The sequence below is a fragment of the Heptranchias perlo genome, chromosome 31 (genome assembly GCF_035084215.1).
Source record: "Heptranchias perlo isolate sHepPer1 chromosome 31, sHepPer1.hap1, whole genome shotgun sequence".
Taxonomy (NCBI): domain Eukaryota; kingdom Metazoa; phylum Chordata; class Chondrichthyes; order Hexanchiformes; family Hexanchidae; genus Heptranchias; species Heptranchias perlo.
In genome coordinates, this window is record NC_090355.1 from 21,123,302 (window position 1) to 21,146,147 (window position 22,846).

General features: G+C 39.5%; 1 protein-coding gene across 1 annotated transcript in view; it reads right to left on the reverse strand.

Annotated features, from left to right (window-relative positions):
* The window catches only part of LOC137300556 (nuclear receptor subfamily 6 group A member 1), a 341,818-nt gene that overhangs the window by 229,732 nt on the left and 89,240 nt on the right, over nt 1-22,846 (reverse strand). Inside the window, exon 2 of the mRNA XM_067969704.1 lies at nt 16,433-16,489. Within this exon, the coding sequence (XP_067825805.1) occupies nt 16,433-16,489 (57 nt within the window). The remainder of the gene's footprint in view (nt 1-16,432; nt 16,490-22,846) is intronic.

Below are 22,846 nucleotides of genomic sequence, written 5' to 3' on the forward strand. Positions count from 1 at the left end.
TGAATTGCTTTAGGAGATTTTTTAAAAAGTCAAATTTTAAATTTCTTTTCTTTTCCCTCTCTTAATCCAATCTTTCTTTCCCTCTCTATTTCTCTTTCTGTACCTGATTGGACATTGAATTCACCCACTCTAATTCACCCGCCTTCATCTTAATCCTTTAATCTTATTGGTTAAGGAGATACACTGTTTGTCCCATCATTCACTGAGGTCCCAGATGCCCTGTTGTTCTGGCTACATCGTTATCAGCTCGCACTTCCAGCAACTTTGTGGACAAAAAATGTTAAAACCCGAATGTGCAATTGTAAGTCGAACTAACGGGGCACGTCGTGAGATGCCCCATTCCAACAAAATCTGGCCCTTTATTTCCAACACATGCAGTACTTTGCATTTGTCCATACTCAACTTCATTTGCCATTGATTAGCCCGAGCATAATCCCTGTAAAGTTCTCTTGGTAAGAACTCGGCTGCCTCCTGTGAGTCCATAGTGCTCTCCTCAGCTTGGCATCATCTATAAGGTTAATTACTTTGCACTAGGAATGCAATTCCAATAGCAGTATAAATGGTTGGCTGTGACAATGGGTAGTCCCAAGTGTTATGTTCACTCATATAGAGGCACATGTATACTTATATGTGCACAGTATTGTTTATGCTGCCCACGTGCTGTTTTCTTCTGATTGAGGGCCTGCCAGAAGATTCAACTCTCTTCACTAAGAAAATAGGAGGCCAGTATTGGTTTTTTTTTTAAAAAGGGCATTATGATATGGCTGAGGGTGTGAGCAGCTAACACAGTGAAATCAGTATAAGGTGGTTTCACTTAGATAAGCATATTAAAAGTCAGGTTATCAATAGTAACATCATGTCAATTGCAGAAGCGTAGCATAAAGAAAATCAGACCAAAGTACCAGCCTCAAAAGTGCAGCTTAACGGTAAGTTTTAGTAGTAGATTTTCTGTCATTCCTCAAAAAAGACATTACATAAATTACCAATTGTTCATATTACTCACCTTCACTTAAATTCAGTTTTATCCTGGCAGAACTAATCTACGCCCTTCTACAATCAAATCATTCTAATCAAATATGAATACTAAGTACATAATGAGATAACGGTAACCAGTTCTTAAAAGAATACATATGTCTACATTTGCTGTTCCAAAGTACTATGGAATGGTAGTACATTTGTTAATGATTACCTATATAATGATTTCCCAACATCATCTGCATCATCAATGTAAATTGACAGATAGGGAGAGAAAAATCAACCGGGTGAAATACCCTAGGTCTGTCCCAACCTCCCTCTCGAGTAGCACTGGCAAAGATCTAGGACAGTGTCACCATAACCATTTGCTTAGCTGGAGGATAGTGTGTGGTACAGCAGGAAAAATGAGAAAAAAGTATATTAAACATTCAAAATGAATAAGTAGAGCTATCTTAAGATTTTAATAAATTCAAGAGTTAACTGTGTTTTTAAACAGATAAGATACACTATAACAAACAAGGAGTAACCTATCAACTTCTGCATTATAATCAACCTGCTACGAGAGCAGGTCAGAGGTTGGATATTCTGCAGCAAGTACTCACCTCCTGAACCCCCCCCGCAAAGCCTTTCCACCACCTACAAGGCACAAATCAGGTGTGTGATGGAATACTCTCCACTTGTCTGGATGGGTGCAGCTACGACAACACCCAAGAAGCTCATCATCCAAGATAAAGCAATCCGCTTGATCGGCAGCCCATCCACCACCGGCGCACCGTGGCTGCAGTGTGTACCACCTACAGAATGCACTGCAGCAACTCAGCAAAGCTTTTCGACAGCACCTCCCAAATCCGCGACCTCAAACACCTAGAAGATCAAGGGCAGCAAGCGCATAGGATCACAATCACCTCCAAGTCACACACCATCCTGACTTGGACATATATCGGCGTTCCTTCATTGTCGTGGATCAAAATCCTGGAAGTCCTACCTAACAGCACTGTGGGAGTACCTTCACCACATGGACTGCAGCAGTTTATGGCGGCGGCACACCACCATCTTCTCAAGGGCAACTAGGGATGGACAATAAATGGAGGCCTTGATAGCGACGCCCATATTCCAAGAATGAATAAAAATCATACATGTATATTACTTGTGAACAGCATATTTAGATTCCACAACAAATTCAAAGTTCTGATAGGTAAAAGAATTGTTACCAAAAGCCAATTTTGATCCATATGTGTTTACTAATTGTATGGTCCATTTTATATGTAAATCTGATAATACAAAATGATTTACGAAGTCACAGCCTATTGTATAGAAGCAATGCACACACCTGTTACAATGAAATAGCTGTATTTTACTTAGTAAATGATTTTTAAGCTTTTATTGTCCAAATCTGCTATTTAGTGAGTTAACTTAATAAGTTTAATATATAAACATATATATATATATATATCTGAAATCCAGCAAATATTTCTCCTTAAACCTTAGATTACCGTAATGTCTAGGAAACTTTGATTTCAAGAGTCCAATTGATTTTGTAGTGCTATATTGCTTATAAAAAAAACACCAATAAAGTTACTCCAACATCAGGAGTAGCTTTACTGCTGTAATATTAACCCTGTACAATTAAAATGGGCACGAAATTCATAAGTGAATTGGGTGAACAATAACAATGATGCTGCTGTATAAACTCACCTGGTCATTCCCTTTCCAATTTTTCATCTGTAACATTTTAATTTTCAATTAATTGTTCTTGGAACAATTTCTATTTTTGATTTTGATACTGAGATTCTATTGCAATCTTCAAAAGGGTTAACTGTTTCAATTTTAATTGGAGAACAAGTAGTATTATTAATTAGGTCACAGGCTGCTGTTTTGAAATAGACATAAGCACTAAATATCAAACAAAACTCCAAGTATTAATCAGAGCTTGCTTAAGGAAGACAATTTCCTCTGTCACTTAAATTAGACATGCAATTATTGACTGCTAGAGTGAATTCTCTTCACTAATTTATAGGCACTCTGTTCCCCTCACTAGAGCATCGCCTGACCTTTATGTAGAAAAAACAAAGCAGATCTGAAGCTGAAATCATCTGTATCAGATGCATCAGCACAAATAGTTATTAGAAAGTCACATTCCTAGTACTTTGAGCTAGAACAAAAAGGGGAGATTAGAAAATGTATCTTTTGACAATGGATGGTTAGAATTAGAAATTCTTATTCACAACCTATTGTTGAAATGAAGTCCATAAATTCTTAAGCGGGAACTAGAATAGCTGCTTTAAAAAGTGGAATATTAACAGTTATGAATAGCAAGCAGGAGGGTGCAATAAGGCTAAATGGTCCATGTGGAGAAAAACATCGGCACTGCTGATGGGCTAAATAACCAATTTATTTGCTGTAACATTCTATGATAGTGTCAATTCTAAAATAAGTACACCCTTAAGTTACAATTTCAAAAATCATCCAAAGTCTTCAATGTTTCCAACATTGAATATTCTTCATAAAAATATAACAACTCAACAATGTTTTGGGCAGAAGACCATTGGTCCACCTAGCCTATTGTTTCAAACCACCATCAGTTCCTTACTGCGATTCTGGAATTAATAGCCATATACCCTCTTTCTTAATAGGAAGTTATCCAGTCCTTTTTAAAAATCTGCCATGGTTTTCAATTCCACCACCACAATTCTATCACCCTCTTACGAAACAGAAGTTGCCTAAATTTCCTATTTTCTTTTGAGACCCTGAAGTTTGAAATGTTTCCCCTTGTGCTTGAATTGTGTGCCCAACAAAATAATTTTCTTGGATCCAAATTCTCCATCCTCGTTCAGAGAACTAAAGTCCCAGGATAACAATCATTTCTCATTACTCAGCCCACTAAAGTCAGGAATCAGGCTCGTACCCCTCCTTTCTCCAATAATTCTACATCTTTCCTGGAGTACATAGACCAAAACTGAACACAGTATTCCAGATACAACCTCACCAAAGCCAGATACAACTTCAACATAACCTCCTTATAGTTGTGTCACACTCTTGGCTATACATCCCAACTGCGAACACTCAGGTGTTATGTGTGGCTCCATGGTAGCACTCTCACCTATGAATCAGTAAATAGTTCTTGGGTTCAAGTCCCACTCCAGAGAATTGAACTCAAAAATCTAGACTGACACTCTACTGCAGTACTATTGGAGGTGCTGTCCAACGGATGAGATGTTAAACCGAAGCCTCGTCTGCACTCAGGTGGACGTAAAAAATCCCCTGCTGCTATTTCGAACAGCAGGGTGCTTCTACCAGTGTTCTGGCCAAGATTAATTCCTCAACCACAAGAAACAGATGATCTGGTCATCATCACATTGCTGTTTGTGGGACCTGGCTATGCACAAATTAGCTGCCATGTTTCCTTCATTACAACAGCAACTACACTTTTTACTTCATTGGCTGTAAAGCGCTTTAGGGCATCCGGAGGTCATGAAAGGCATTATATAAATACATGTTCTTTCTTTCTTTGAACCAGTAGTTTTAATGACCTATCCACCAGAACTCTCTCCTGTTAAAGCTCTGTTGCTTCAAGCCATTTAATAAGTAATCCACATTCTCAATATTTCTATCAAGTCTCGTGACTTTTTGCTTATTTGTGTTTAAGTCCATCTGTCATCATTCTGCCTATTGACGTAGCCTGTCTGGTCCCTTTGAATTATTGCACATTGGTTAGCATCATTGGCCACTACAACCAATTTGGTGTCATCTGTAAACCTAGACACTTGGACAATATTGTGTTCTATCAAGTTATTTATAAAAAATAGAAACAGCAACCCCGACACAGATGCCTGTGGAACTCCACTGGTGACCAGTTTCTACTCTGACACTTCCTCACATACCAATATCCTTTGGTGTCTACCTTTCAGCCATGCATCAATCCAGCTGAATACCATCTATCCCATGCACACATCTTTTAAAATCAGTCTATGTAGCACTGTCAAATACCTTCCTGAAATCAAGATGATAACTTCCACTGCCTCACCTTTATCTACTAGATCCAGTAAATTGGTTGGAAACAACCTGCCCCTTTTGAATCCATGCTGGCTCTTTCTAATCAGACCCTGTTCTACTAGATGATCCCTTATGTTATCTCCAAGTCTCAAATACTTTCCCCATAATCGAGGTCAAGTCTCACAGGTCACTAATTTGAGAAGAATACTATAATAAAAGAAACAAGATTATTTATTGATTCACCAAGGTAATATTGGTAATTCTTTTATACTAATTCTAAGCAGAAGCAAAATAATTGTTGTGCATAACTAGTTGATCTCCCATGGTACTGCACACTGGGAGACAAGACCAAGTGTAACCTTCAAGGGAAGTGATGTTCGAGGGAGAGGGAAAAATCGGACCAGGCCAAACATATGTAATTCAGTCCCCATTTTAAAGTCATGTCGTCTGTCGTTATTTTTACATATTTCCATTAGAAATTCCTATGTTCACATTTATAATGGGAACTGCCCAAATAAACTTGTCACACTGTAATTATATCCTCCTGCCAATGGTGCTAGGAGTCATACCTAGCACAAAGGAAGATGGTAGTGGTTGTTGGAGGCCAATCATCTCAGCCCCAGGACATTGCTGCAGGAGTTCCTCAGGGCAGTGTCCTAGGCCCAACCATCTTCAGCTGCTTCATCAATGACCTTCCCTCCATCATAAGGTCAGAAATGGGGATGTTCGCTGATGACTGCACAGTGTTCAGTTCCATTCGCAACCCCTCAAATAATGAAGCAGCCCGAGCCCGCATGCAGCAAGACCTGGACAACATCCAGGCTTGGGCTCATAAGTGGCAAGTAACATTCGTGCCAGATAAGTGCCAGGCAATGACCATCTCCAACAAGAGAGAGTCTAACCACCTCCCCCTGACATTCAACGGCATTACCATCGCCGAATCCCCCACCATCAACATCCTGGGGGTCACCATTGACCAGAAACTTAACTGGACCAGCCATATAAATACTGTGGCTACGAGAGCAGGTCAGAGGCTGGGTATTCTGCGGCGAGTGTCTCACCTCCTGACTCCCCAAAGCCTTTCCACCATCTGCAAGGCACAAGTCAGGAGTGTGATGGAATACTCTCCACTTGGTTGGATGAGTGCAGCTCCAACAACACTCAAGAAGCTCGACACCATCCAAGAAAAAGCAGCCCGCTTGATTGGCACCCCATCCACCACACTAAACATTCACTCCCTTCACCACCGGCGCACCGTGGCTGCAGTGTGTACCATCCACAGGATGCACTGCAGCAACTCGCCAAGGCTTCTTCGACAGCACCTCCCAAACCCGCGACCTCTACCACCTAGAAGGACAAGAGCAGCAGGCACATGGGAACAACACCACCTGCACGTTCCCCTCCAAGTCACACACCATCCCGACATGGAAATATATCGCCGTTCCTTCATTGTCGCTGGGTCAAAATCCTGGAACTCCCTTCCTAACAGCACTGTGGGAGAACCGTCACCACATGGACTGCAGCGGTTCAAGAAGGCGCTCACCACCACCTTCTCAAGGGAAATTAGGGATAGGCAATAAATGCTGGCCTTGCCAGCGACGCCCACATCCCGTGAACGAATAAAAAAAGTTTTAAATTGTTTCCTTCTAACACTGATCATGAAACTCCAAATTGTCTTCACTTTTAAATCTACCGATAAATTTGAAAGAATTCAGAAACAACAAAGCAGGTATTTGGAGTACTGTTAGTTTTTCATCCAATTGTGTTGGACAGAATATTACGGTGTAGATATTAAAGGTGCTTTATCATTTTTAAATCTTATCCCATTTAACCCAGTGGTAAATGATTGCCACAGAAAAAAAACCCATCAATTTAACCATTTATTAAAATGGTGAATCCAAATCAACTTAAGGCACTAAATATATTTTAATATTGCAAACTCTACATTCAGGCCAGATTGTATTAAGGACAGCAGATGCAAGGCAATCTGCTTAATCATTTTGTAATATATCACAGAATTTCCAATAAAAAACTATATGATGCATCAAAGTAATATTAGTGTTTTCCAACATTACTGCTTATCCATTATTGCAGACCAGAGTTAAACTATCAGCTACGCCTTGCATTGAGCTCAGTGACAAAGGAGCCCTGCAATGAATATTTAAATGCACAAGCAAAGTTGCACACACTGTATAGGTAATTTTTCATGTTATGATCACACAGACATAAACACTACGTCTCTCAGATCATTAAAAAATTCCATACTAAGTTTATGAAGTGCCCAGGTGGCTTTGCGGTGGGTTGGTTTTACACTGTACCAAGTGCAAAGCTAAAGCAGTGAGAGATTGTCTCACACAATCCAACTTCAGTGCATTCAGAAGTCAGATTAAGAATGAAGTTATACTGCTACTTTTGTATCAATGCACGTGGAGGTCGCGTGTTTGGGAGGTGCTGCCAAAGAAGCCATGGCGACTTGTTGCAGTTCATCCTGCGGCTAGTACACACTGCAGCCACAGTACGCCAGTGGTGCAGGGATCAAATGTTTAAGCTCCTGGATGGGGTGTTGATCAAGTGGACTAGAGGGATATGGGGACAGGTTGGGGAGAGGTCATTTTTGTGTGGGAGGAGGCTCGTGTGGAGTATAATAACCGGCATAGACCAGTTGGGCTAAATGGCCTGTTTCTATGCTGTAGATTCTATGTAATTCTATGTTTTAATGGAAGGATATTTTATATCAATTATTTTACAATAAAAATGCCTTTTAGATCACACTAACTATTCTAATGACACCAAGATAGTTCCACTTTATGTGCAAAGAATATTTTTATGCATGGAATGTGGTTGTATAAACTTGCAATCCTCAGCAGTTCTGCCGACAGATTAATACATCCTGAACAGCTTGGTGAAGCAAAGAGAAACAGCTGTACTTTGAATCAGCTTTTGCTTTTCTGATGGCTTCAGTGAACATTCAACGCTGTCGGTGAGTTTTGCCTTTTCAAATTAAACCATCGACCGTTGGCTGTACCTTGAGGTCCATCACTGGCATGGTTCACGTGAAAAGTGATTTCTATCCATTCCTAAAGTTTGTATTGAAAACCTGGAACAGGGATGCTTCACGATTACTTGTTTTAGTCAATAACTAGCTAGTCAGAAAAGAGAGTACAATATAACCAATACATAAAGCTCACAGTACTGAGCCAATTCAAAGGAATACAAGAACAGGAGTAGACCATTCAGCCCCTCGAGCGTATTTCACCATTCAATTAGATCATGGCTGATCTGTACCTCAACTCCATTTAACCATGTTAAAATACTTCAACCTACAATTCACGTCAACCATACAAGTTTACAGCACAGGAGGAGGCCATTCAGCCGATCGTGTTTATGCAAGCAATCCATAACAAATCCTTCCTCGGCTTCAAATATTTATTTATATTTTCCTTAAAAGATGCAATGGTCTCTGCCTCAGCTGCTCCCCAGAACAAAATATTCCACATTCTAACAACTCACTGCATAAAGAAATTTCTCCTAACCTCTCTACTCACTCTCTTAGTCATGATGTGGAGATGCCGGTGATGGACTGGGGTTGACAATTGTAAACAATTTTACAACATCAAGTTATAGTCCAGCAATTTTATTTTAAATTCACAAGCTTTCAGAGGCTTCCTCCTTCCTCAGGTGAACGATGTGGCAATTTTAAAATTGATTACTCCTCATCACTGAATCCCTAAATAGTATTTCCCTATTCATTACCAGAAACTTTCATAATTTTAAAAACCTCTATTAAATCTCCTCTTATCTTTCCCTGTTCCAGTGGAATAATTTTAGTGTATCATGTCTCTCATAACTATAGTTTCTCATCCCTGGTATCACTGTGATGAATCTACACCATATGCTCTCAATGGCTTTAATATCCTTTCTATGATCCACATTACTCTAACTGCAGCTTGTACAAATGTATTACCTCTTTGCTTTTGTACTGTATGGCCCTGGTTATAAAACCTAACCTGTATGTCCTCCTCAAATCTTTAACAGTACCCCATACTATTTGGCAAAACCCCTCCTGTTGTGTGGTCCAAAATATACACAATAAAAATGGATGCTGCACTGATCCCTGGGGTACACTACCTTCAATCCTTCTCCAATCCAAGCAACACTCATTAGTCTTAAGTCTTTTTTATTTGTCCATCAACAAACTTTCTATCCATGCTGGTCTATTTCCTCTTACACTGTACACATAAACCTTTGAAGGTGCCTCACAGAGGCTTGTTAATCAAATGTCTTCTGAAAATCATCACATACTACATCTACTATTTTCTTTTTATCTATAAAATCACTTCTTCAAAAAACTATTACATTTGTAAAACACAGCTTGCCTTTAACAAATCTGCACTCTGTCCTTGAATATCCCATAGATCTCTAAATGTTCACACATTTGATCTTAAATCATGGATCATCAGAGTTTGTCCGCAACTGACATTAAACTAACTTGTTACCGAGTTTGTTCTCCTCTCCCTCTTGAACATAGGTACTCCATTGTTACAATTTATATATCTAAAGAGGATTGAAAAGTTGTAGTCAGAGCATCTGCTCTCTCCACTAATATTTTTCAGAACCAATTATTTTTCTACAATTATCTCTAATAATTGTTCCACATCACTATCTAGTACACCATCATCATTGTAAAAACTAATACAAACAATGTAATATCTCTGGCATAACTTCATCCTGCACAATTACATTTCACCCTTCATCACTGATCATTCTTTCCCTCTCAAAATATTCTTTTACTTTTGATATGCTTATAAAATCCCTTATGTTCTTTTATATTATTTGCCTCCTTTTTTTGGTATTCTATTTTGGCCCATGTAATCCTTCTTCATCTCCCCACCGTATTTTCTATATTCATGATATTCTTTAATTTTTAGCCCTCATTTTATCACGTCTCCTTTGAAGATTCAGCTTAGTTTTAATATTTTTATCCATGGAACTCTATCCTTTAATGCACCTCCTTTTCACCTTTTTTTGAAAATGTTGCTATTTTATATTCTACTCACCTCATATTTGAAGATTTTCACTGCTGATCCGTTGTTCTGTTTGCTAACTTTCCAGATCCATTCTTACCTCACTGAATATTGCCTTTTTCTCAGTCCAGCACCCTTAACTTTGATTGTTCATTACTCTTGAACTTAACTATGTTGTGATCACATTTCCCAATTGTTCTCCTTTTCTTACATCAGATTACTAAACAGGAAACATTTTTTTTAATTCTTGGGATGTGGGCAGTATTGCTCATCCCTAGGTCCCTAGACATTGAATCAATCTCAGTGTGAAACTGGAATCACATATAGGTCAGACCAGGTAACGGGTGGCAGGTTCCCTTCCCTGAAAGACATTAGTGAACCAGGTAGGCTTTTATGACAATCCATCAGCTTTCATGATCATTTTCTGATGCTAGTCCACAGATGACCAGATTTGAGTTCATTTTCACAATTTGCCATGTGGGATTTGACTCACAACTACTAGGTTGCGAGGCCAGTGCCATACCAAATATATGTACCCATATATAATAAAGAAATATTTTGGACTATGATACAGAATCAAAAGTGTCTCCATTCATTAGCAACATCCTCCACCTGTCACAGAAGAAGTACTCGAGCTGCTAAGACAGTCTTGCCAAAAGGAAAATTATATGCGCACAGAACATAGAGCCCCAAGACATTTTGAGAAGCACAAAATAGCACAAGAAAGATCCTGATTAACAAAAATATGCTTTTGCGACTGAAGATGGTCATCTGGTGTTTCTGATTGCCTGTATTGTCGTTAGTTTAAGAATCTTCCACGTGGTCAGCTTAGACTATATTATTCTCATCTGCATCCCCAGGAGAGATCATCAAAGGGTTGGCTTTGCCTGCATATGAGACTACCCTGAGGTGCCATGCTCGACACAGAACGAGGATTTTGCTGATGTCAGTTAAAGCCCTCAAGCCAATACTCCATTTGCTCCTTGAAGAGGATTTTCCCATTTAAAAGCGTCTGAAGTTGTCAATAGAGAAAAATTCCATGGGCGATAGATGTAGCTCCCAGATTTAGGAAATCCTCTGAGCCCAGTTACCGTATAAAGATGGCCTGTAAATATCTTTTAAAAGTGGAAGGGATGGTTCGTCAACAGGTCCTTAGCACAGCCTGTTGCTGTGATGCCCACTGATGAGAAAACCTGCAGAATCGATCTGATGAGACACTATCCTCATCTAAGAGGACCCATACATTATGACTAGCTTGCCCCACGTATTGGGACTTCTGGTCTGGAAAACAGAATTCAAATTCTGATGAGTACCTGATAGATAACTACTGAACCAACAATAAAAAATGCACATGAGACTCAAATGAAGCACATTTAGCTACTTGAGCAAGAACCATGGATTTATTATGCATGTCCCAAACTCCCTTGGTTGCAAAGTACATGGTGGAGAGAATAATAAAAGTTGCAAAGCTGACGCTGCCAATCTTACTGTGATATGGGAAATGGCACCACCCTCACAGTGGAGGTCCTCAAAGTGGACACCTTCAAACTCTGCACCTATGTGGAATTGAAGTTATCAAGCATCCCAAGGATTAAGATGAGGCTTAGCAAAAAGATTTCAGAATAACCTGGTCCTCATTATTATATTCTATCACTCAGCCACATTCTGGGTTTTGGATGATATTAAAGGCTATTTAAGCTCAGCCAGCAGGAAGAAAATGGATTAATCCCTTAAAGTGGAGGAAGAAGACAACAATGCACGCTGAGAGCTCACAGATCAAGGAAGCGAAGCCCTCAAGAAGGAGATCCTAGTGAGATCAAAAGTGGTTAAGAACAGATGCATGCCATCACCTGAAATGTTGAAACTCTCACTGGTGCATGCCCCTCAGCAGTTGCAAAGAATGAAAAGAGGAGACCGCCAGCTAGGAATTCCTGCTTCCCCAGCTGCTTAGAAATTCAACATCAAAAAGGATGTCCTCAAAAGATGTGTTTGGACGTCAACTAGCACTAGAGTCGTCTCTAGATTCTATGACATTAGATCGAGGCAAGCATCCCAAGACACAATAGGCTGAGCATGCAAAATCTGCTGAAACATTATTTTTAAGTGGTAAAATTTAGGATAAGTTGCTGCTCCTCTAGCACAGCCCAGCACCAAGCAATTAATGCCAGCCAGTGCTTTGTTGGTACCAACCAGCACTGATGAGAACTTTACGATATAGTGAATTGGTGTCTCACTCAAATCAGTGGCATCAAGCTCAGCCAGTGTCAGTGCCGATCGGGACTTCAGACAGGATTATTTTGGCAGTACCGTGGAACCACAGTGCCTACCCTCACAACAAAGGTATCCCTGGACTTTGGCATCAAGTCACTGGGATTAGCTCTGACTGCTGTGGGCTAAGACCACCACATTGTATTTCAATGAAACTCATCAGAGGCACTAATTCTAACCATTCTAAATGATTAAAGTTCAATTGCATTTGCACAGCCCGTGAAGCCTGATGAATGATCAGAAATTTTAAAACCAACAACTTTAAAAAACAATGGAAAAACAAAGTATAAAAAGGTACAGCAGGTGCATTTTGAGCACAAAGGAAATGGGAACAATCTGAATGTTGTAAATGACATCACAAAATCAATGGAGCTTGGTACTTGTGTAACATGGAGCATGTCAAGAATAAGCAAGAATACAGTAATTGCATACAATAAATGTTTTTAAAAGTATAGCGTATACAAGGGTTGCATTTGGCCTGGAGGATAGGCTATCAAATACAACAGCTTACACTGCAGTCACAAATTCCATATGCTAAATTCCATTAATTTCACAGCTTAGAAAATCCTAATCGTTTGTTACTTGGTTCAGTAATGCTCCTGGATATCAGCAAATCATCCAAGGGGCCATAATTATGATTAACCAAGACAATTTATATTTTCAAAAATACTGAAGAAAATTGTTGGGGTATTCTGTTTTTTGTTCAGATCTTCTTTCCTAAAATATATTCAGAGTGGATAAACTATAAAACTGAAGGGTATCAGAAATACAACAGTCTTGACAAAAGGTTGCGATAAACATTCATTGCTGTCGGTGGGTTTTATTTTTAAACAACTCATTGATCAGTGAATGCAAACTGCAGCCCAAATATCCCTGTTGAGTTTTGTCCAACAATTTTTACTGAAGAATTCATAACACAAGTCGAATATTTCTTTTGGAAACCTAAGATAGCTAAAGTATTAATGTACATACTACTTTTCAAAAAAACAATATTGTTTTTAACAGTACTATTGAGATAACTTACTTAAAAATAATTTTGTTTATTGTGACTCATACACTTCAACCTGATAACTTCATAAGGACATAAGAAATAGCAGCAGGAGTAGGCTATATGGCCCCTCAAGCTTGCTCTGCCATTCAATAAGATCATGGTTGATCTTCTACCTCAACTCCACTTTCCCACCCTATCCCCATGTCCCTTGATTCCCTTATCTATCAAAAATCAATCGATCTCAGTTTTGAACATATGCAACGATTGAGCATCCACAGCCCATCACTGGTGCCTTACATAGAGAAAAAGGTGGTCATGAGACTAAAGGTTCACCTAGAGTGCTGTGTTTTTCCCGCCTGGAAAATAGTTGAGAGAAGAATGTCTGAGGGGAAAAAAGGAGGAAACTGACAACCAAGTTGAAAACAAAGATTGAAATGAATAAAAAAAAAGGTAAAATAGAAAAAAAGTGGTACTAAAGGCAGACACGGCAAAACAAAATCAATTATTATACTAGCAAATCTCCCGTGGCATTGCTCATGGAGAGTTGGAGACACATTGGGGAAACTTTTAGGTTGGGTACTGAACGGAGTGCACACTACACCTGCCCAACGTGGAAGTCGGGAGGTTCAAACCGCTTTCAAGTTTCAGCCCTATTAAAATTTTTTCAGCAAACTACAGGTGGCAAAAGGGCACTCTGCTATACCTCACCGGTCTGTGCACGCAGCCAGTCAGCAGGTAAGCAGCTGTTTGGTGGTAGCAGGGGGCCGAGGAAGAGAACAGGCTGACTTTTGAGAGAGGCCTCGGTGGTCCCTTTAAGGGCTGTTAGTTAGGCCTCTCAACACCTGGAGGAAATATGACCGGCATTCACCGCGTATGCTGTGCCCGGTTCTCCTTGAAAGTTGCAATAGGCATAAGACACCAATTTGCATATTTAAAAAAGCCCACCGCCTGTTTTTCGCAGGAGTACTGGGTGCCCATTTAAAGGCCTGCCTGAAAGTTGATTCAGGCAGGCAAATGGGTGCACAAGCTACCCACCAGATTTTCAAATGACGGTCGCCCATTTATCAGGCAAGAAATGGGCGGACAGCAGTTGAAAGTCTCCCCTACTGTTTTATGCTGTGTGACGCACAATGTAGCGTCAGGGCCACTGATATAATGAGTTGATTTGCATTTTTATTACACAATATGATGGGAGCGTCACATTTTCAGGCTTGAATTCTATTTTTCTTCATCCTCTTAAAATCATGCTAAAGGGGAGCTACAGAAGCAGCCCCCATATCTCACAATAAGACAGCAGTTGAAGCAAATAACTTTAAGAACTCCCTTCCCAACAAATAAAAACAACTGTTCCTTTAACACCCACTTCAATTTAGCACTGAGACATCACAGAAAATATGAGAAATCGAGGGAGAAGGACAAGAGCAGCAATGTCATGGGAACATCACTCTAAGTTCCCCTCCAAGCCACACACTATCCTGACTTGAGGCATATATCCCCATTCCTTCATTGTTTCTGGATCAAAATCCTGGAATTCCCTACCTAGCACAATAGTGGGAGCACCATCACAATAACTGCAGTGGTTGAAGGCGGCAGCTCACCACCACTTTCTCAGGACAACTAGGTATGGACAACAAATGCAGCCTTGGCAGTGTGGCCCACATTCCAAAAACAGATAAAAATAACACTGAATGATTTTTCAATCGATTGTGCTCTAACAAGATCATAGAAATCTGATGGAAAACCAGGTACGCAATAGTGCAAGATACACATTATTAGCGTAGACCCAGGGAGTTTTGAAATGTTATGGGAACATAAACAATTTTAATTTATTTTCTAACTGTTACAAACTTATTTATCATTGCTGCAATATTGCTATCTTGTATTAGTGTTGATTTTGTTTTGATATTTTTGCTTTTTCCTTTCTGCATTTAAGCTGTTGCTCCAATTCAAAAAAACTGCAAAAGTACAAAGTAAAAAAAAACTTATTAAACAGCAGTTAAGTCATTCTAGCGTGAAAAGGAGCCAAGCAGAAATATTCTCAAATCAGAGCCAATACATATCTATCTATCTATATATATACTAAATATATTTTAATAAATCTTTGCAGTAATACATTATGAACTATTATTTAGACTCTGGCAAGAACATCGCAAACTCCAAGTGTAGTCTTGTAACCAACAGCTGTAGTAGAATGTGTAATATAGATTGACAGCATTGGCTGCTGGTATTTATCAAGGGTTTACTGGCATTTTCTCTTGCAACATTACAATAAAAGGCACTGATGTAATTTTTTTTTCTTGCAAATTTTCTCCCATCTTGAAAACATTGATTCCACATTGCTTGTGGAACCATTGATATGGTTCCACAAGCAACAATTATCTTCCAGTACTTCACCAAGTGGTCTTATTTCACATATGCGCCATGACAATGATAAGAAGGCTATTCAATTCAAAAGGCACATTCAAACTCAATCTTGTCCTCACCCAATACTTATACGTGCTCCCTTCCTGCAAGAATTGTGAGCTAGAGATTGAAGTTGCTGGGGCCAATTGTACTGTTCCTACTGTATCTCTAACTCAGCACAGATTAGGAATTAGCCTTGGACTTTTTTGGTCTGTATGACTGAGCTACAGTTGATCAGCTCAAGATAGATTTCCTCAGCCATTGGAAGAGCCATGATGTAACAATTCATGAAGATTTATTAATGCAACGTGTCCGTGTTCATCAATATGTGGAATGCCATAAAAATTGCTCCAAAAAAAGCTTTTTTGTAAAGGAACACAAAAGAAATCATTTAATGATGTTTGATCACAGTCTGATGATCGTATTCATCAACAACTGAGACAAGGCATCAGAAAACTGTAAAGTCAAGTATCAAAATAGGAATAAACTGACAAAATCATATTTCTAAAACAAAATATTCTTAATGTTGATGTTTGCACTTTAAATGGAGCAGTCAACCCTTCAAGCAACTGTAGTATTTTAAATATAATTCCCAGCACGTACTACAAATTAAGGATTTTTTTGTTTTCTTTCTAATTGTATTCTAATATCATTAATAACTTAAAATTACAAGAAAAAAGGTGCAAAAGTGAAAACAACAAAAATACATGTTGCAAAAAATTATATAATAGCAGGTGCCATATCACTAACTTCAATATTTTGTTAGACATTTACTCACTGTTTAGTGAGTTCATCTGAAGCACTGATGAGGACTCCAAATGCTGTACGTCTGTACCTGGAAAAGAATCAGAATGACAAGATCAAGTATAGCAGTATGTAACAAGAGATAGGAATGTATGTGCAAGGTTATAAACCAGAAGACATTACCCCAGATGGCAACTTGCCACAGGTGGAGCTGTACATCCCAAAAGTAGTTAAACAACCGATCTACTAAACATACAAGGTCGTATGTCTGGTCTTATCAGAGGATAGTGGAACAGCTAGAACGTTGTCAGCTGGAGCTAATGCTGAGACACGACACTTAAACCAGGTTTGTGCCTGCAACAATTTATAGACTCATAAGATAACAATATACTTTATGTACTTCGCAATGCTTACCTTGCAACGGTGTCAACTGTGTTGTCATAGATGCGTTAATAAAGCAGTATTGGTTAATGCCTCTGTGTCTGTTTTATATATTATTTATTCTTGGAATCCCAGGTTGCCCTGAAGGCACTGAGATTCAACCAGTGTGGAACTAGAATCACACAGGCCAGACTGGGTAGGGATGGTGGGTTCCCATCCCTGAAGGATGTTAATGAACCAGTAGGTTTTTAAGACAATCCAGGAGCTTTCATGGTTATTTTTCTGATGCTAGCCCACAAATGACCAGATTTATTGAATTCAGTTTCACAATTTGAACTCAACCTCTTGGGTTGCTTGTCAGCACCGTAACCACTGGGCTACCACACCCGTATAGTCTTTAACTCCTAATGATCAGAGTCATCAAATATCTCAATCAGTAGTGAACTCCATCCCCACTGTGATTGGCTTGGTTTGTGTAACTGTCAATATACTTTGGATTCAGTAATATATGCCAGTTCAAAGGTGAGCTAAATTTTAGGAATCTAATATCCTTAGACGTGAATGGTAAATCTCCAATCCAATTTTCCAAGGCTTGTCTTAATAACAAGGCACTCCACTTCAAACTAATTGTATGTGAAGCATTTTGAGATGCTTTGAAATGAATAACCACCATATAAATAGAGGTTTTTCTTCAGTAAAATCATGAACCTGCCTTGCAACGAGGAGACTGATACGGTGGGTCTTCATGGGCAAGATATTTTATGTTTTTTTAATAAATACATCTTTCAATAGACAAAGGGGATGGAAGTATTTGGAACAAAAATTTCTCAATACATCCCTTCTCCTTTCGACTTTTCAATATTTAATTTGAAGTAACAAAATAGAACTAGTCTCCCCACTTTGCGAGGAACTCAGTAACAGGTGTGAAGCAGCCTTTTGACCCATAGATAACATCATGATATACGGTATGAATGGCACGTTCTATATGTATAGCACAATTAATTTCAATGTGATTTAACACTTTTCACTTCTATTTTTATTAAAATGAAGTTAGAAAATGTTCTAGCATCAGCATCCCCAAGTTATTTGAGATTAGGAATTCACCATGTTGGAATTGTGAGTAGAAATCCATAATCCCAATACTTTGAGATACATTGGTCTATACTGTTTTTACATCTTTTTCTACCTTTTAATGATTTGAATTTTCAGAAATGATCTGTTAAATAATTAAAAGTTACACTTTGCATTAAAATTTTTAATTTTTCAATTAACTTTTGTGGTCATCAGATAAAAAAATTCCAGCATTAGGGAATAGAATTGTTTTTCCATTTTGGATTCTGTTGCTCTTATTAAGTACTCTCAGGTCAGTTAAAGCAGAACATTATAGGCAGTAAAGCTCCCTTCACCCTGCCTAAACAATGCGCCTAAGCCTGAAACTCAGAACAGCATCTCCTAGCACACCAATAAAAAAATCCTTTCAACAACCACAGCAGTCGTCCGTAAGTTTTTCTCTCTAAGTTCTAGGTTAATCTTTGTCTTTTTAAACAGGTAGATTTGAATTATTTTACTAAAATTATGTAGTTTGTCAGCCTTCACCCTGCTCTCGGCAAAGGGAAATCAAAACCAAAACCCATTTTCTCATTACCTCAGTAATGAGCCTCCATGTCCTCCTATTCATCTGCTCCCGCCTCGTAAGTGCTCTTATGATAGGCCCTTAATTAACTGCCCAAGAAATATGTCATAGCCAAAGTTAAAGATCAATGTTAAAATGTTAAGTTTTAACTTCCCCCTACTCTTTCCTTGATTGCATTATTTCCTCACATTCCTAACCCCCCAGTATGTATCAGCCACCATAGTTTGAAGCCTCCATGCACCCGAGTGATGAGACTATAAAGACAGCTTTTGCATACTGAAGCACAGGACAATAAGTATGAAAAGCCACTAATCCTTTAATGCCATATATCCACCATTACGAGCACCAGTATTCATCCCCCCAGAGCAAGCCACATTGTGGGTATAAACCTCCCTCCCATTTCCCATCAAGTCTGGCTATATTGACTGTCACACAGTCTCCCAACTCTGTCACCATCTTGTAAAAATAAAAGCCATGGGCCAGAATTAGCTGTCAAAATAATGGTGAGGCTAATGGCCCTCGCCGTTATTTATGCCCAAATGCTATAGCAACTTCAGTCCAGGGGCAGAAGTGCAGTTAAACTCTGATATACAAAAGTTGCTGTTTGAGATGCGCCGCTCCGCCGTTAGCTTTGCGAAAACTGCATCTCGCTGTCTGCCTCAGCAATGAAACGCATTGAACGGCGTGAAGTTGCTGTATTTGCGCAGCAGATACAAATTAAACTCGCCACAGGAAGTTAAGTCTTGTCCATTTCAGTCTAAGTACCCTTTTAATGATGTGTTAAGTGTTAATTACTGCCAGTCAACCTTGCTGGCACTGAAAATGAACTATTACCTTTGTGGAGTCTCAGTCCCTCAGGTGTTAATTGTTGTTAGAGATTTTAAAAATTTTACATTTTAAATTTAAAACACTTTTTATTTTTCCTTTCTGTCTCTTTTTTCTCTCTCTCTCTCTTAATCCAATCTTTCTTTCCCCCTCTATTTCTCTTTCTGTACCTATTTGACATTGAATTCACCCACTAATTTAAACTTCCTTCTCAGTCCTTGTGCTGGTAATTTCACAATCCTTCAATCTGATTGGTTAAGGAGATACACAGTTGCTTGCCCTCAGATGCCCGGTTTCCCTCGCTGCGACATTATCAGTTCACACTTTCAGGAAGTTGCCATGCAAAAAATTTTAAAACATAAAACGTGCAAGGGCAAGGCTAACAGCAGACGCTGTTAGATACCCCGCCACAGGAAATTATGGCCCCCTATGTTTATCAACTAACAATGGGCAATTTACTGGTAATTTTTTTAATTGTTGACTTGGTAACCAGTAATTATTTCTTTTTTTTTTTACAAAACTACTATTAAAAGCACAAAAATTTAGAATTACACAGTTAATCAAGGAGAGCCAGCACAAATTTGTTAAAGGTAAGTCACATTTCACAAATTTAAGAGTGTTTTTTTTTGGAGAAGTGACCAGTTGCTTAGATAAATTGAATGCAGTGGATGTAGCGTATATGGATTTTCCAAAAGCATCCAATGAGGTGACTCACAAAAGGCTCGTTAGACAGATTCAGGCTTAGAATTAAAGGTAATGGTACTGAACTGGCAGGAATAATTAATGGATGCTTTGCCTCAGTTTTCACTGATGAGGCTAACAAAAGGGGAAATGACAACATTAGAAGAAGCCCAGCCCTGATTCACCGAAACGGGTGCTCGGGTTAAGCCTCTGTTTCCAGTTTTTAAAGCATGATAAAAATATAAACAGACATCCACCCCGCTCACACCCGGCTTTAGGATGATATTAATCAGCATTTGGGTGCGCTTCCGATGGGACAGATGGTGGCTGTCAAGTGGAAACACGGGCCACATGGGAAATAGCTAGCATCAGGAGTGAAAATATCAGGCAACGCAGCAGCATCACAGTGGGGGTTGAATGGAGATGTAGTCACCTAAGGAGTCATGGAACTTTGGATGGCAGGTATTGTTCATAGCGGCCTTAGAAACTACTTTGAAATCAGGAGGAAAACCTCACCTTGGGGTATACAGCAGCAGACAATGTTTGATCAGCAAGACTTTCAAATATGGGGTCAAAACACTGCTTAGGAGGTCGTTAAAATGGGCTGCACACCAGAAAACAAAGGGGTACGGTAGAACAGATACATCAGCAGTGAAGATCCGGTCAATTTATGGGTTAAAAGAGCGTGGGGGGAAACAACATAGTGTATTAAAAACTTACACATAACAAGTAAGTTAATACTGAACTGTACCAAAGCTGGCTGAGGGAGGAGTTTAAGAAATCAGGAATTGCTTTGCAAACCCTGATCATAGAGCTACCCAGTGGCCAGAGCATCAAACTGCAGTACCACAGGCTGTTACATTAATGGGAAAATCCTATTAATATTTTATTTATTTACATATATATTTGAGGCAGTAAATCAAAAAAAATTAGAAGAATTGCCAAATAGCACTGTAGACAAAATTATGTAAGAACCTTTTTTTATTGTGTTTTTGTGTATATTAAGTGATCACTTACGATGTTTCTCATGAACCAAAAAAAATTGTCCCTTTCCTCTTATAACTATTTCTCTGCTGCTTTATCCGGTTTCTAAATCTTTGTGTCCTTCTCTCTGTCTTTGTCTTTCATTCTTTCTCTCTCTCTCTCTCTCCCTGTAAGGTTCTTATATTTGTTTCTCGTTGTGGTCTGTATCTTTTTCTCTTATTCTGCAAGACTCTACTTCCCTCTGTTCCATATGTCTCTCAATGTTTCTGTATGGCTCCCATACATTTTCCTTTACTAATGTACTCAGTTTCAAGGTCATAACTTTTTTTTAAAACCCCAGGCAACATTTGTTGGGTTGTACCAGGATCTGACAGGGTGAAGTTTATGGAAAAGTGCTTCAACACCTGGGGGTGACAGAAGGTAGGGTTTGCGGGGGTTGGGGGGGGGGGTGGACACTGATGGCGGTTTTGGAACTCTGATGTTGCAATCTAGTACCTTGGAACACTACTGTGGAGTAGTGGCATCTAGGGTCTGTGGCAAGAGAGTATTCACAGGATGAATTGTGAGGCCTTAGGACATTGGAGGAGGGGGGAGGCCTGAAAGTACTGGAGGGGTGAGAGCAATCCAAATGGGATGGAGTGTCTGTAGAAGGAAGCATTCAGGGGGATTAGGACCTTGAAAGGTGGGCTGGGATCACACGGGGACTAGCATCATTCAGGAAAAGGGTCCAGGGGAGGGACAAGAAGGGAAACTAATATGTGGGTGTCTGGGTGTACTGGCAGATGGTGGGGGTATTTACAGACCTAGGTACAGGAGCAGCCAGGCCTGGGAATGCAGCACAAGCACCAGCTAGGAGCACTCTGTTGCCACCACTTGGAAGCATTTGAGGTGTTGGCAACAAGTGGGCCAGAGAGAAGCTGGCCAAATGTACTGCCCAAGATCATAGCAGAGCTGTTGGCAGTTCTGAAAGAGAAAAAGTGGGAGAGACAACAAATTTCCCCCAGCCAAATTAATCGGAAGGGCTGTACATGAAAATTTGTTATTTTAGTTTTTACTGAGCTGAAATGAAGAGAAATGAGATGGAGAGCAGGCACCACATAAATTGTTTCAGGATTAGTAGAGAAGTGGAAGAGGCAAAGAGAAGTAACAGGTGGGGACAAAGGAAAATTGGTACAACTGGTATAAACTGAGGTACCACAGTGAATCAAATGGTACTGAGAAACAACAGAGGTGGTAGAATGGACAAACTCATAGGTGTTGAAATTTCTGAATTTCTAGATGGCCATATTTACATTAGAAAAACAGACACAGTGAAGACCCACTGCCAAATTTATTGATGATTTTGTATTGCAGGAGAGAGGGCTTTAGATTCGTGGGGCATTGGGACCGGTTCTGGGGGAGGTGGGACCTGTACAAGCTAGACGGGTTGCACCTCAACAGGGCCGGGACCAATATCCTTGTGGGGAGGGTTTAAACTAACTAGGCAGGGGAATGGGAACCTGAGAGGAGATTCAGAAGGGAGAGTAACAAAGCTGGAAGTGGAAAGCAGAAAAATAGTAAGTGAAATTGGAAGGCAGCGGAAACAAAGGCCAGCAGCCAATAAGGTCAAAATAGGAAAAAATGTTAAAAAGGCAAAATTAAAGGTAATTATCTGAATGCACGCAGCATTCGCAACAAGGTAGATGAACTGACGGCACAAATAGAAGTAAATGGGTATGATCTAATTGCCATTATGGAGACGTGGCTCTGCAGGGTGACCAAGGCTGGGAACTGAATATTCAAGGATATTCAACATTTAGGAAGGACAGGCAAAAACGAAAAGGAGGTGGGGCAGCGCTGTTAATATAGCATGAGATCAGTACAATAGTGAGAAAGGATCTTGGCTCAGAAGATCAAGATATAGAAAGAGTTTGGGTGGAGCTAAGGAACAGCAAGGGGCAGAAA